At 37.9% G+C, this 17122-nt stretch overlaps 1 protein-coding gene across 11 annotated transcripts in view; it reads left to right on the top strand.

Moving 5' to 3' along the window:
• Positions 1 to 499: 499 nt before the first annotated feature.
• LOC107995386 (band 4.1-like protein 4A) overlaps positions 500 to 17122 on the top strand; it is a 64404-nt gene continuing 47781 nt past the window's right edge. For 4 of the 11 annotated variants that reach the window (XR_009828947.1, XM_062071858.1, XM_062071857.1 and 1 more), the window contains exons 1-3: positions 500 to 2475; positions 3049 to 3982; positions 11793 to 11989. Coding sequence is in view for 10 of the 11 variants with exons in the window: in XM_062071858.1 (XP_061927842.1) it covers positions 11876 to 11989 (114 nt within the window). In the remaining variant the exon portion in view is untranslated. The remainder of the gene's footprint in view (positions 2476 to 3048; positions 3983 to 11792; positions 11990 to 17122) is intronic. The other 7 variants (XM_062071859.1, XM_017052869.3, XM_062071860.1 and 4 more) reach the window with 5 other exon arrangements.

The following is a 17122-nucleotide window of genomic DNA, read 5'->3' as shown; positions in this document are numbered from 1 at the left end:
AAGGTATATTTAAGTTTAGTTTTTAAGTTAAATTTAAGTGATTCGTAAAATCTTACAAATTTAAATATATATGAATAGAATATTAATTGATTGCTTGTACAACTGCTGCTGTAGAAATATTGCTCAAAATATAATATATCTGCATATGTGCATGCTTAATAAATAGTAATGTTGATATTAAAATATTGGTGGTTATATAATAATTTTGTGTGAAATACATTTCCTTTTTTGAATTTTTCTTCCTATTTATATTTTTATGAATTTAATATTGTTGATATACATAACGTAACTAATGTGTCTCATATAGAGTTATGTACGATACAATTTTATTTTTACTTTCAGCTTTAGCTTGTCGCGTCGATTTTCTTATAATTCTTTTTGCTGTTTGTTTTGCACAACGTTCAAAGATCGAACGTTTTGCAGAATTACATCAAAAGGAAGATTTATCATTGGTTTTAAATAATTTTTTTCGCGAAGGAGGGTGGATGGGACCGTGGATAGGGTGGGTCTCCAATTCGCAGCAACCTCCACGTGGTGAGACCTGGAAAATCATTATTATTTACTATATTATTCATAATTGTATCATGGATACGATTATAAATTTTATAGGAAATATATATGAGCTAATTGTCTGCGCTCGCGATTTACAATTTTTTTTTTAGATTTTACGTTATTTGTACATTTTCATTTTGATTTTTGAAACTTGTGATATTTTGTCTAGGAAATTATAATCATCCATCGTAGCAAATATAGGCAAATAGAACAAATAATGTAAGAAGGATAGAAATAGAATAAAAAATGTTGATGTGAGCATTGTTCCGATACTGTTTTAATAAAAAAACATAAGTTTGATTATTAAAGTCAGATTAGATATAATAAATGTGACAGATCAATCAATTTATGGATATTCGCGGTTCACTATAGTATCGACTTGAAGTTTGATACTGATTTCATTTATCGTTTGTTGATAAAATATAATCTTGCGATGAATAATTATTAATGTGTTAATAAGAGTGAAATGAATCATTAAATATATTTGTCTTATTCGAAAACAATTTCATGCAATAAAATTTATTAAATTTTTAGGTATTCTCGAAATTGTAGATCTGTAAGGCATAAATTGATTATTAAATAAAATATTATGTTTTTAATCATATTTTTGCCATTTTTTAAATAAATAAATATTCATGAAAACGATAAATTATTTTTAAAACATTCAAGGAATTATTTTTAAAAGAAAAATAAAATTTTTGAAAGCAAAATTAATCGATTAATTAGGAAAAATTGAATTACTCTGTAAGAAAGTAATTAATTAATATCAAAAAATATAGAAATTAAAAGTTAATATATTTTTATAAACAATTATAAATATGTATGAATGAATTATTTATGCTGATGTTATTGTGAGCAGGTAAGGTAGAATGAATCAAAATTGAGCATCAGCGCCATCTCTTGAAGCATGATAGATAAATGTTTGTGCAGTTCGAGAGATGGCATTGATGGTCAGTTTTCCAATTAATTTTATCTTTGTCCTTTTTCCACTATTTGCTCTTACAATGGATGATTATAGATGAGTTATGGGATGTTGATAAATGTTTTCATCATTTTTTCTTTCAAAATTACAATGATTTTCAATCTTTAATATAGAAAATATATATAGGTATTTTCAATTTTTAATAAAAAATTATGAAATATATGATATTAACATTAACATAATATACTTTAATATTTGTTTTCTTTTAAGTTTAGTAATAGTAGTATTATAGAAAATTTAATATCATTTAAATTTTTTTATTAATTTAATAATACTTTTCCTTTATTATCGATATGAGTAGTTTTTATAATAATCTTTAATAAAAAGATACTGATGTCTTTTAATGTGATATTTTTTCGTGAAATGTAATGAAACAATTGTTGTATAAAAAATTTCAAAGTAGCGGTTGAATATGAAATTAAAAAATAATAAACATTCGTTATAAATAAATACGTAATTCTAATAAATATCATTACTATTCGAAATTCATAATAAACATTTACGAAGAAGCACTATTATCGTTTGAAAGCGCCACGGTTGTTGGGCGAAACATGCACTTGTAACACCTGTTTTAAATAGGACGCTCTCGCGTCAATTTACTTTTCTGTTTCATAGCAAATAAATTCTTGGATTTTTCGAGAATAAAAAAATCTTTTGAAACGAGATAATACGAGTAATAACGGTAATATATCATTCAGAAAAGTGGCTCAATGTTGAACGATTTAAAGGGAGCCTTTTCTGTTTTACTTCTCTTTCTCTCTTTTTTTTTTTTTTGTTTGCTTTTAATTCGTATCTCACATTTTCTTTTATTTTTAGGAAGTCAACTTGATTGCATGGGCATTATGAAGCAGCACCTTTTTATATGGCTTCTTTCTCTGTGTCGTGTACCAAAGTATTAGGAAGAATGGTGGGCACGAGGCCGAGGTCCTCAACAGAGGAAGGTGAGTAGCGGTTGGGAGAGGGACAGACGCTCTTCGCTATGCTGTGCTTACACGCAGTGCCGTATCCTTTCTCTATAATATATGGGCTTCAATTGTATTTTTAGTTATATTTTAAAAATTACAGTTACAATTCTTTTTATTAATAGAATATCTTATTTTTATTAAAGAGAAGTCTTAAAAAAGGTAACTTTTATATATTTTAACGGTATATAAATTTTTTATTTATGCGAGCTTTCTTTTTTTTTTATCATTAATCTGGCATATTTTAATCATATAAGAGATTATACTATTACTATTTTGATTTGATTATTCGTATTTTAAAAGCTTTGAATTAGGCACAAAAAATTCTCTACATCAAACGCACGTGATTTTTGAATTAAAATTTGACCGAAAACGAAACAATTACCGTACAAAGAATTCGTGACAACAAATACGAATGAAATTGATCATCAACGAGTGATGAAAATTTAAAAATTATACGGTTAATCGTTCGAATATTTTTTGCCAATAAATATCGCATTAATTATTCTTTCCCCACCGATCTGGCCAATTATCATTCGATTCCGGCAACAGGTCCCCTCGAAAATTTGTACCATCGATCCGAGGCCGCCACCGGGATCGACCCGGTATATAATCGCAACAGCTTAACCAAGCAACAATCGGCGTTGAAAAGGTTTCGGTGGTCGCGTGACGAGCCGCAATTTCGTTGGGTTACGGAGGAGCCGAGGGGAAACGGTCGAAGGAAGAGTCCCGAGTGGCGGAGCCTACGTCACTGTCCACGCTATCACGATTAACAGAGTGAACAGCACGAGACGTCCGCGCGCGCGAGCGAGATGAAACGCGTGGCGAAGGAAAGGTAAAGGAAAGGAAAGGAAGGCGCGCAAGGTAAAGGCACATCTGAATCCTTCGGTTGACTCGGCTCAGTCTGATCCGAGCCAAGCCACTGCCCTGATCCCCGCCGTTCCTCGCTCGCTCTCTCCGCGCTTGGATCCGCTCTTCTTCCTTTCCTGACACACGCCACCAACACACGCACGCCGTGCTCTAATCCATACCGGTGTCATCGATCACCGATCCCGACTTCCTTCCTCCGCGTCGGTTCTCGCTGCGCGGTCAGTTCAAGTCGCGACCAGTTCCCGTCGAGTTCGGCCCGACAGACGAAAATCACCACCTGACATGTCACAGTGCACGCACCAGCACCGTGTCGATCGGTACACGCGCGTCCAGTGAGCAACGACGACGCACCATTCCATCGCTGGTACACAGTTTTTTGTTCAGTTTCGCTCGTACGTGCTTTTCCTTTCTTCTCGGTTTTTCGTATTAATTCGAGGTTGGAAAATTATACGCGTCGTGACTCGTGCGCGCGCGTTTCGTGGATAATTTTTATGGATCCTCTCAGGTGGATCCTCGACACACCGGAAGTGTGATGACCCTTCCAACGAGGCGTGCTGCATCGATCAACGCGGCGACAGCGTGCCTTCGATCTGGGATCTGAGTTTTCGCGGCCAAGGTGCGTACCATTGAACTTTCTCTCTCTCTCTCTCTCTCTTCTCTTATTTAACGTTATCCTCGATCTTGTTTTTTATTCGATTCGTTTCGATCGTTTGTTATCATCCACGGCTTTTGTTTTTTCAACTTGACGTTCACGAAGCGTCGATACAAAGCGTCGAGGTATTTAAACGGATCTTTTGTTCGTTTCAATTTGATTCCATTCACCGCGCGGTATTTTGCAGTTTGTTTATAATCGAGGAGGAAAATCGAAGATCGTTTTTATTGAATGTAATAGTATTCCTCCGTCACGGTGTATGCCTTCCCTTTGTCTTATCGAGGAGAGCGATAGAGGGCCGGCCACGGGAAATATTTATCGTCGGTATAATTTAATGCCTCCTTAAAGCCGATCGACGAATGCTTAATGTGGGACGAGAGCGCACTTTGTATTGTATTCCGAAACGTATCGTCGACGCTCGCGTTCCTTCCGATCCGACTTCTGAAAACGTCTCGGATAAATGAAACATTTTTCCCGCTTCTTCGCGGTAGACAATAGGCTATTAACTGTAAGCACCAATTATGGGGCTGTGTTACGGCCGCCCTTCTTTTCCCGGATAGTCGCGCGCGGATAAGTAAGCCAGCCAACCCGTCCAGAGAAGAATCTCTTCCGTCCACGTAGGGGATGCGATTAAACGAAACCGGAAACGCGTCTCCAACAACAAGTCGACTTTCGTCCATTCGTTCGTTTTGCCGCGCGAAACTCTCGTAGAACCGTCGGGACTAATTAGACGACACACACGATCCTTGTTGTTCTTCTTCGTTAAACTCGTGAACGTTTCCATTTTTATTCTCCTGTTATTTATTATCGATCATTATTCGTCGATCGATTCGAGGAATCTCCGTACGAATCTCCATAAACCGTTCGTTCCTCCGGAATAAACAAAATTTACGAAATTGAGAAAATATAAAAAAGGAGGGGAAAGGGAATCGAGGGCAAGGAGGATACACAGATATTTACACGTGAAATCGCAGCTTCGTATATCGGTTAACTGTATCAGCTTCGGAGAAGCTCGTTTTCATTTAACGACTTCGCGGCACGTCGAAACGATGGGGACAAAAGCAATCGTCGTGGCGTCCATTGAGGATGGTTTATCCGGGAGTCTGGCGTATCGAAGAAAACGGATCGCCTCGAATAAATGTTCTCTGTTATCCGTTCTCCTTATTCCTCTTCTTTTCCTTTTTCTGATGAAGGGTATATCGGGTCCGTGTCACGGTCGAATAGCAAACAGACGCGTTAATCGAGCAAGGCAGGCTTGTTCCGATTAATTCCTCAACAAGGGCCAACCGTATGGCTAATTTGCTAAGCCCCGTCGGTTTCTATTATCCCGGCTCTGATTCAGGGATTCTGGATACGAAACCTGTTTCACCGATGCAACGCGCCGCGCGACCGCCTCTCGCGAGAGTTCAACGGCACCCGCCACAGTTCGGCACATTCGAACAGGCATTTTTCAACGCGACACGAGGACACAAAAGGTGGCACCTTGGTCTCTTGACCTTCTCACGGAGCCGACTTGTCGTCCACCATGGGCGTCTTATCGCCTTCGAAAGGCCCCCGCTACATACGTGACGGGAAACAATCACCACGGGAAAACGATAACCGACCACGTGATCCTGATTTCCGTGTGATTATTGCGTAAAAAAAAAGAAAGAAAAAAGAAGGAAAAGAGAGAAAAGGAAGTTACACGTATCGAGGAATGGTGTGTGGATAGTCACGTTTCGGAGCGTAGGCGTGTTTCGTTGGGGAGGAAAGTAAGTACTGGTAGTAGATGATCGGGATAACGAGGTGTCAACAGCGGTGATGGCTGATTGATTAGGGTCAGGTATCGGTGATAATATCTGAATTAATAGGTTGGCTCTTAAGAAGGAATTTTAATAGTTCGTTACGCTGGTTCGTACCGATTTCTTAATCATACGCGAGAGATTTATTATGTAAGGGAAATGGACAAGCTATCGGGAATGTTGGTTTAATATTAGAATTATCAGATTCTTGTTAACATGATGGATTTTCGTATTTTTTGTTCTACGATTGCTGGAAACTTGATTTTCTTCTCTTTTCTTTCTTTTTTTTTTTTTTTTTTTTTCATCTCTGATGAAATTAATACGGTGGGAAATTATCTTACGGATAAGTTTGAGTGGAATAAATCAAATTCATGGCACGAGTAAGGTTTTATTTGTATTTTATTTCTTGTTAAATTTATCTTATTCCGTGTAGAAATCATTGTATTCGGATAACAAAGGAGGTTTTCTAACGAATTAATTAGGGTAGGATATCCCACTGTATTGTATTTTATTAGGCAGGAACGTAATTGTTTATTTTCATTAATTCGGTCTTATAATAAAATTTATTACAAATCAGATGATTCTTTCGATGAATTGTAAAAGATCATTTCCTACAAAATTGAAGCCTAATTTATCTTGTAATTAATATTTTGATCGAAGTAGACAAAAGAATAATATTAACGTTAAATAGTTTTTGTCTTCTTTAATTAATCGATGATTTTCATATTAGGTTAGGTTAGATCAGTTCATTGACGTTCGATTTTAATACTTAATTGTAGTCGTCTCTCGAATTGACTCATTGGTTTAATTAATCGATTAATTTCATTCATTAAAATGATAAAAGATATTTCTAGGAATTGCGTATAGGGACAAAACAAAATTAAACATATTCTTACAATATTGCATTTCAAAATTATTTTTCCTACCATAAATCATACGAATTATCCATACAAGTTACTCAATAATTATTATTATTGGTTATTCCTTGTGTATATATGTACATATATATATACACACATATCTCATTTAAAATTTAATTCAATTCTCCACACAAAATTTTGTCTCTTTCACTAATCCCAAGACAATTTTAACCGAAAGATATTTAAAATCGTCGAACCTTTGGAACAAACTGTTTGGAAACGCGCGCGAATTAAAATTCAATCAACAATTCCCCAACAATAAAATTTCTCAATATCCCTTCGAAATCCCGCCAATCCCACGGTATATACGTTTCGCAAAAATCCATCGGTCAAACACAATAACTTATCGCCGTTGAACGTGAAACCGCAGCAAATCTCCAGCCGTGTTCGATTAGGATTCGACATCGTGGCGTGTTGTACGCGCGGCGTGTACGAACGAATAAAATAATTCATCAGGCGGTGTGACAGCGGTGAACAGCGTCAGCTAATGAATAATACGTGAACACGTTCACAAAACCGCGCGACGATCGCGAGACGATGGCGCGAGCCACGGTAGAAGGACGCGAGGCAAGGGTGTTGTGCACCGGCGGCACCCAGGAGTAGTGGAGTCGCGTGTGAGCTCGCCTCCAGAACCTGGAAGGTTATACTCCACTCGAGGGGATGAGAAGGATATATACTGGCATTTAAAACTTCTCTAGAGAATGCAAAGCACGAGCCATTAATTTTCTTAGCGATTCGTCGAGCGTAGAGACATTCTTTTCAAGGCTTGATATATTGCACGCTTCACCGGCCAACGTTTGTGCGCGATTTTTGTTTTCAGTTTGGACTTGAGAAGGGGCAGGGGTTGGGGAATCGAGTGAAAGATTGGCGGGAATGGAGAGAAGAATGGCCCTCCTACCGGCAACGAAACAGTCGTTTCTCGATTCGATCCGCGACTACTCGTGTACCGGAGCTAATTATGAAAGAGATGGGCCACTTTTTCCCCCCCTTTTAAATCGGATTATGCGTGTAATTAATGGAGAGGAAGCCTTTTTCCTATATAACGTGATGTATCGAGGAAGTTTATATTAATGACGTCTAAATATTGGAAGAATTGTAACAGTTTAAGAGATTGGCTCAAATGATCTATACACCATGAATTAGTTGAATGGATAGAAAGTGTTTTACGATTGTTTCAACGATTTTTATATTTTACACAATTTTAAAAATCATCAAACCATAGGTTGGTTTCTCATTTAAATAAAATGACTTCTCAGCCAATTATTTCCACAAATTATTTAAATATCATCCCCATCTCTCTTTCCTCGACAAACATTTTGAAACGAAGGGACAAATATTCAATTGCAAATGGCCACGATTGAAACACATAAATCGGGAGGGATCGTGAAACAGCTGGAGTAATTTTGCGCCGGACTTAATGAGTTTAAATATTTAAATTGCACCGACGTGGCGGCCGACCGGGTAAAGAAGTTCTTCGATGATTTACTCTCGCCCGCGCGCTGGTACATTTATCAGTACACCCTTGGATCCTTTTCGAGGTGTACTCTCAGGCTCGCGCAGTTGGCTACCTTCACTTTTTAATCGGCTCGTTCGGTCGTGCATCACCCTGACCTACACTAATAGCGACATGGATATAAATAGCCCGAGACAATGAGGTACCGTATCCTGGATATGTTCTGGTTGAATTGCAATAATGGCGTGCGTCCTTTCCACGTGTTGGCAAAATGGATGAAGGGTGTATTGTGTCGCGGGGAACGTAGGCGTTTCGACTTGAAACGGGGTTAAGGGAGTTTCGTTCGAAACGTATTATACATCTTTGGAAATTTAAAATATCCATCTATAGATATGGCCAGAGAAATTATTAATTTTCATCGAAACTTTGTATTTATACAAATGGAATAGTATCTTCGAAATGTCAAAATTTCGAGAATGTAGGAGACTGGTAAAATAAGAAAGGAAATCCACTTGTTTTCATTTATTTATTCGTATTATCATATCAATTAGAACGTTAGAAATCTCTTACCGTCCACTTTTTGTATCGAGCTTGTTCTAATTACTTGAAACTTGAAGATATAAAAATGACTATTATATCATCATAGATTTTTCGCGGCCTGGCCCAAAGTAGAGATGCGTGCCAACAGGTATCTCGAATATAATCGAAGGTATTTTAAGTGGTAGCCGCTCGTATAATATTTGCGCGTACATACACGTGCGTTGCCGAGCGCACGTCGAATAGAGGCAGGCAATCGTATTCGAGATGTTACGTCGGAACTATGAGCTAACGGTACAGACGGGTAGCCGGGCTGTGGATACCGAGCTGTTTACGATTTTTCAGACGCCATCAGGAAACGTGCACGGCGACTCGAGGTGTTGAAAATAAATTTGTGACCGTCTGCTTGATCAGCACACAATGCTGTTCAAACTCGATAAAATCATCTTTTAATTCAATGCATTGCCTTTTGTTTCGTAAGAGCGAGATGTACTTCGTACGATGTTGTGTACGTACGTTTTTAAGACGCGCGTCAAATCGAGAGTAAAACAATAATTATTGCTCCGTCGGACAATCGTTCCTTAATGGCCGCCGATGAAAAATAAAAACGTTTGAGTTTTATTTTCAAATTATGGACGTTCTTAAACTCGAGAGTTTTTAAATGATCTCGGGAATGATTTCTATGAGTAGAATCAAGAATGAAAATTATTCTAGACTTATTCACGTATTCTCGTACTAAATATCTACATTACAAGAAATTTGTTTTAAGAGGTTTATTGCCCGCTTGACTACAGACCATGCATTGTACCATAATCGTATCTTTGCATCTTTACGTTACCTTCCAAGCAATTACAGTAGAACTCCATTTATATGACCCCATAGGGAGACAAACGTCCATTTGTTCGCACAAGTATCCGGTTGTGCGAGTACGTTGTACTTATAATTAATTTGTAAACGGTTTATACTATGCATTTTACATTATTTTTAGATCATTAGAACCGCTACAAGTTACATTATTATCCACAGGTTCATCGTTTTTCCTTATCAAACGATTACACGTTAATAAACCCTCCGGTATCGTGCATCATTCGTACACGTAACATCATGTATCATTCGATCGATATTCGAGATATCATCTTTTGCGAACATTTCTAAATAAAATTCTTTCGAGGATTGAATCTAATAGCAAAACTTTCGTTTTCTTTTTTTCAATTTCTTCCTCTCTCTCTCTCTCTCTCTCCAAGTTGTTTCGCTCGATTTATTCACGATACTCGTATACTCGTTCCATTTCGTTGATGTTTCTTCTCCGTTACAAGACAACGAGCTTGTCCCAAGATTCTTCCTACACGCGGTCCACGTGTTCAAATTTCAATAGTGGATGTTTTCGATGTTTAGTCGTTTAGCCGATTCGGGTCGACAACATTTGGGACCAGGAAATTAAAGTGCGAGGGCCCTAAGGATTTTACATCCGTGTCGCCACGGTGTTTGTTGCTTAAACTTGTTATGTAAATAATGGTCATAGCGTGGCAATTATGCGCGGGAAAGGGGCGTGCATAAATTAACTCGATACGCTTAAAACGAGCGGGCGTCGATGAAGCGGACCGTTTCGGGATTTGTGCACCGTAGAAATTTGCATTGTAGATAATTTATCGTGCTTAGCACGAGCGCACACTCGTATCTTAATGGGATGGAAGCAGATCTCCACCTTCGAGCCAACCTCGTTCACTTTTCGTGTGTTCTTCCTCTGCTCCGATGTCATTTCTGCATCGAATTTTCCTGAGATTAGTTAATTGTTGTTTTTCGAGAGGCGCGTCTTCTTTAAATCCATTTTTAATCGAGCAAAGCGAAAGCTTGTTATTTTATTCGATTCGAGCGAAGAAGAGTGTGATAAGTTTTCCTCTTTGCGAAACATACGATGGAAAACGCCGCTCTGCTCGAAACTCTTAGTCTCTTTCTTTAAAAAAGAAAAAAAAATAGCGAGAAGGTCTCGGAACGAAAAATTCGATCGGACGTGAAATCGATTAAAACGCAACTCTTCTGGCGACTGTCAATCTTTCTCGCTTGCCTGGATGTCATAAATCACGAAATCAATTGCACCAAACCCGATCGTTCCGCTCTTATACACGCGTCTTCCTCGACGACAAGTCAGGACAGAGATGTAGATAATTCCACCTTCGTTCCTTCGTGTCCTCCTTTCTCCATTCCACACCACCTCGATCCTTCTTTTCTTTCGTTTTGTTCCCGTTGCTTTGGTGGAGTCGACTCTATTAGTCGCGCAAACGTGCCCTGTTCAAAGATCTCGTCGAGATAGATATCCGTCTGATTAACGATCAGATCGGGCCAATATTCTCCTGCTGACTGATTAACGAGCAAGTTTTCTTTTCGACCAGTCGCAGTCGAATCGTTGGACTGTGTCGATTCGTTAGCGTTTCATTATTCTATTGCCGCGGTGGACGCGTAATCCCCTTAGGTTCAAAGGAATTAGTTAATTCGCCCATTTATTCAGTCATTGTACGGGACAATTTTAATTGGTTTCGTTCAACCTCTATTGAACTCTCGTTCGAAGAAGTCGAAACGATTTTTGTCACGTTTGATCTATTCACTGTTCGCTGATCGGAGCGAGCTCGTTCGCGCGATTCTGGGTCAACCATAGTTTGTTTCGTTTATTAATTTTCTTTTTTTTTTGTTTTATTTTTTTCTACAGGAATATTTAACAAGTAAGTTGATTTATGATAGAGAAATATGATTATTCGTGATTTATTTACGCTGAAAATATAATAGCGAAATAGTTAAACGAGATTAATTGGTTATCTTGAACACGAATATTCCTATTTATCATTTTAAAAATTCAATTATTCGTTCAATTATTAAGGAAATAACGCAGAAAGACTCGAATAATTTCTTACATCTTATTCGCGATAAAAGAACACATTTATTCTCAATGTGAAGAGAAAAATTAATAATAAAAATTCTTTATGCGTGGAAGGATTAAAAACGCCCCACAGCTTTTTTGTTCCTGTCCATCGCTATGTACGTACAAGCGACAGTTTTGATCGGATTACAGCGTCGTCCTCATCTTTCAGGATGACCAAAACCGATGAGCGGATGAACGAGTAAAAGCCAGGAAGGAATCACAAGGGAAACGAGGGGTCTGCCGAAGAAAGAGATGGTGGTGGAGTGGCTCTGTCCTGGACTTAGGCCGGCCGGAAGCCGTAGGCCCCGTCTTCTTCACTGCAAAGTGATACTTCTTGACGAGCACGAACTGTTGCAAGATGTTTTGGTGAGTCTCGATGTAATATCCTTCGTTACTTTAATTTTTTACACGAGAGATTTGGAAAGAAATTGATATCGGTGATAAAATTCTCTAGGTTTCTTTTATTTCAGGGCACGACTTTTTATTCCTTTGATGAAGTTTGAAAAAAATTTATTACAGAAAATTATATTATTTATTTTTTAAAATATTTGATAATTAGTTTGAAGAGAGATATATATATATATCTGTCATTTTAAATATTATGGATAGTTAGAATTCTTCGTTCAATATCTAATTACATTCTTGATCTACTTTAAAGATGAACTGATCAAGCGTGAATTTATTTAGGGAAAATAGTTCATCTATTTATCATATTATTTATCTTAGTTTGATCATGGCCAATGTATACATTGAAATTATTCTACGAATTTAATCTACTTACGATACCTGAACACACGTTCTATTGTTTCGCACGTGTTACGACAAACGTCGTCGAGTTTATCCTTACGTGAAATTGATTTCGCCTTTTTATTCACGACCTAGTAACAACGGGCAAAAATTTCGTACACCCACGCTTTAGGCCTTTTCTGGCAATAGAAATCAAGAATATAAAAGGTGGGTAGGCGATGTGGGCGAACTTGTGTCGCGAACTTATGTTCCTTCTTCGTGCATATTCCTTTTAATAATAATTTTACGCGTGATAAAAATGTTTTCCAACTGAAATCGAATCCTTTGATCCTTTGCAATTACATGCAGGTACAAGAATGAATATTTTTGTTAAAGGAAGTTTAAATAGATTTACGAGGTGTACTTAACGAGGTAATCAATATGATTATTACTTATATATTTTTTAAATAATAGAGTTTTGTTCTTTTGAAAGAAGATAAAAATTGACAAGAGTCAATTACTGTATCATAGTAATACATAGTACTTTTTGAAACTTTGAAACATAAAATAAAATTAGGTTGTTAATAATATATAGAAAATTTGTTGGATCCAAAAACAATTAATATGTATATAAATTAAAACTAAATTCGATAAGAAAATTTAAAAATTACAAGTTTCATCGTGTAAAAAGTATCAAACTTACTGGTAATTTCGTGCTATCGATAAAAATCCATGTAAAATATTTCACGATTAACGCGATGAATAATCTTAATATCGCACATATAAGTACTGCATACAAATTAATTACACGCGATAAATTTAAAAAATGAGGAAGTATTACAGTTGCCGTTTCCTGTTCCTCTTTCTTTCACTTTTTATAAGGACGGCGATATACGATGCGTATTCCATTTCGCAAAAATGGTAAATGATTTTCACGAGGGTTCCCATCAATTTTATCCAAGCATTTAAGACCTCCATTACCAAAAGTGGGCGATACTCGATATTTTAGAATGATTATCGGTTCGTGGGGCAATTTCGCGCAGACGCGTCACGTAATGAGCATCCTATTAATTGCTTTTGCCCGTAGATATCGCGTTCCTGTCTTCGTAATTGTCTACCTCTCGCGGATATTCTCCTTCGATACGATTTATCGGGGATAAAATATCTTACGCTTTCATCGATGAAATTGATACTTATTCATTTTCGAGTTGGATCCCTATATCTGTCGAAGAAGTGATACGTTTCGTAATTAATTTTTGTAACATTTTTAAACGTAAAAAATTAAATTTGTTATTTGTTTGTACGCGTTTAATTTATCGCGTTGAAACTGTGTATAGGTTGTGAGAAGGTTGTGTGAAAGTGGCGATGATGAATAAGAAATATGGTAATTTTTCTTGTGTCTCTCTCTCTCTCGATTGATTTAATTCAATCGATGAATTTTATATGTTTTCATCGTGGAATGCATCTTAACAAGTCACTGTACAAGAAGATGTAGTAAGTAATAGATGTTTTATTGCTTACTTTAATTGAATAGTCGGAGAAAAGACGCGTGATATTGGTCAGCATAAATTTCTTACTGTTCATTTTCGATGCGACTATTTTCCGTTTTTAATACCTCGTTTAATCGTAGAAAAGATTAATAATATTCGACCAATTAGATAGATATTCGATCGTTTAATCGTACTCGTACGTTATTACGCAAAAATATTATTTCTCGTATAATATGAGAATCCGATGATTTCACATTTTAAAAATCTGTTTTAATACGAGTTCATTGAAGAATTTATTAATCTTGTCTCGCCTGTTGCGAAGATAGAAAGGTAAATTTTACCCCGACACTCGACTCAGACGTAAAAACGATTAATGTATCTGAATATTGTGCGCGGTGCATCGATAATTATCGATATGCTCATCACGTACGCTCATTAAGGGGAGTGAAACGACTTGCGCTTCTTTTGATGGAACAGGCCGATTTAATAAATGTCTCAATTCCGAAAAGAATTCGCCAAGTATCTTATATAAATCGCATTATTTGTCTCGACATCCAATTTAATAATTAAATTAGATCCGCTGCTCAAAAAAAAAAGTATCGATATACCAATTCGCTTATTCATTTCTCTCGATATTAGGAAAATTTTTAAAGGAAGGGGGCTGTTCGAGTTCAATTCGATTCTTAAGATTCGTCGTCTATTACGATAGGTCGTGAAAGAAATCGGCTCACTCGTTCCATATTTCATCGTCGTGGCAATTGCACGCGCGAAGCACGCCCGCGCCGCGACTAATTCCTCGCACAAATCATCGGCCGAAATTCAACGCCACGACGACCTACTCTATAACACGGCTGCGGGCAAGAACGCGAGTTTGCACGCGTGTTCGTTGCACACGTTTCACTGTCCTTAAGCTTCGTCACGCTAAAAACCTCTCGAGCACGCCACGATTTTGTCTTCGTGCGTGGCGCACGTGCACGTCGCGGTAAATGTCGCGTTTTCAACGGGCGTTGAGAATCGACGGCAGATTGTGCCCATTCGATACGCTTTCTTTCCCCAATTTTTTTAACCGAATCGAGAATACCAGGTTTCAAGGTGGTTTAAGACAATCGAGTATTATTGTATTGATCGTTGCGCGAAGCAGAGCTTCCAAACTTGGTCGAAATCCATTTTGAAAGACGATCGTTTTTTCTCAGATATCTGCTGTAATTATACGTTTATTATTTGATATATTAACTCATAAGATTAATTGCGTTTTTTTCATCAAAGAATGTCGCGAATTTTCATTTCTCTCTTCCATTTCTCCGTGCCAGGAGAAGATGAAAATTTTGGAGAAGCATGCTCGGATCATATGAATTTAAAAATGTAAAACCTACTCGAAATACCACCAAGATCGATCACTTGTTACACCGTGGTTCAAAATACGTGTATCTTGAATCATTCCAATTCTCTTTACTGTTCATTTTGCCGATGATCTCGAGCAACCGAGCGAGACACATCGACCACCATCGATTATACGTAGAGAAAATGTGAAATTACCGATCGTAATTGGCCAACTCGGTGGGCATTAATGGAAGGCCGTGGTGGGCAGTTAGGATCAGTTGTTCGCCGCTTGTGCAGACGTCAGATCGTTGGAGAGCGAAGGTCTGGACAGCCCGGAGGCGCTCTCTCTCTCTCTCTCTCGATTTTATTCAGTGGCAAATTAACGGCCGTTTGGCGCGTGGGAGAGCGAAATCCTCGCGGATAAACTGGCCGACGAAGGTTTATGATTTAATGATGTACCGTGATGCGGCCTTAATTGCCATCAAGATTGCACCGATGGATGCCGATTATTGACGGTTTCGCGTCCATTGATGTCTGTATCCCCGGCATGCACAACAACCACGAACCGCGCGGGGCGGTTTAAGATCTTTTTCATTTACTTTCAAACCGGGGTTAAATATTCATGGTTAATCTCGCGGAACGGCCGCCTCTCTTTGCCTCGGCTTTGTTATTCAAATTGGCGGCCGGGGGTTTGCTCGGTTATGCACGCTTCCGAACGTTGATTTCGCGATTGGTCAAAGATGGTACTACGTCGTGGTTGAAGGAGTTTTGCGTAGGTTCGATCTACAAGTCGAGTGGGTTTTAATTTACCAACCTGCGGTGGAGTTATTTTCGATAATTTTACGAATCTTGCTCTACGGGGTAGTAAGGGAAATAGGTAGGTTTTATAGCTGTGGTATACGTCCGAGTGCTTCAAGTTAGCTTAGATTTATCGTTATTGCAACGATTAATTTTTGTATATGCGTGTCTTGAACGATCAATGATTTTCTTTAACAAGATTTTCTTTAATATTTATTTGTACGAAACATTCGGCAGTTTGATAGTCATATCGTCATGGTCTTTTCGCGATGATTGTTAATTTTTTAAATTTTCCTCGTCAACATGGATCCACACGCGTTGCATCTTGTAACGCACAAAGGTTTGGTTGAACAATAAGCAATAACGTGGAGGAGATATTGCGAAATTCATTGATACGCCCCCGATATCTAGAGCAGATATATGCCGGCCCGATTTACATTCAAAAGGACACCCTTTCGCCCATCTTTCTCCCGGTGAAACATCGCCGGTGGTTCCCCGCATATTTTCGACGTCGGTATCACGCGATGTTAGAGCAGGGCTGCCAACTTACGCGGCATTGGACCGCACCTCTTTCGTGACGATCCCATAATCCTCGAATCGAGGTTTTCATCTTCGGATTCCATCATTAGACGCACGCGAAACGACGGGCCCTTTTTCATCATGACAATTTAAAACCATCCATTACTTGGCTACTGATTGACACACCTACTATAAGGCTCGACTCACAATAGCCTCGATCGATGGGGGCTGAAAGCGAGGTTAGATCGTCGAGCGTAATTTTCCTTTTCGAGATCGAAAATTGATTCGAAAGGGGGGAAATTATTGTGCTCGAGTATGGATGTTTTCCGTAATTGATATCGAGAATTTGAGATTTAATTTCGTCCTCGCGTGACGTAGGACGACGAGTTTCCCTCGCTTTTATCTCTCTTATCTCGAATATGCAAATTTTATTCCAACGGTCTTGTCCGATTGGCCACGAGTGATCCTGTAAACGAACGTTTTTGTGTTTTCTTTACCTTAGATTCGTTTCAATATTCTTTTATAATTCGGTAATTTGTATCGTTCGATACACGAATTGAATACAGATACTGGGATATGATTTTTATTCGATTCATTCTGTAAATTATTCATATTGGTATCATATTAAATGTATCGATAATATTTA

Source organism: Apis cerana, linkage group LG2 (genome assembly GCF_029169275.1).
Source record: "Apis cerana isolate GH-2021 linkage group LG2, AcerK_1.0, whole genome shotgun sequence".
Taxonomy (NCBI): domain Eukaryota; kingdom Metazoa; phylum Arthropoda; class Insecta; order Hymenoptera; family Apidae; genus Apis; species Apis cerana.
This window is presented reverse-complemented; position numbering and strand designations above follow the sequence as displayed.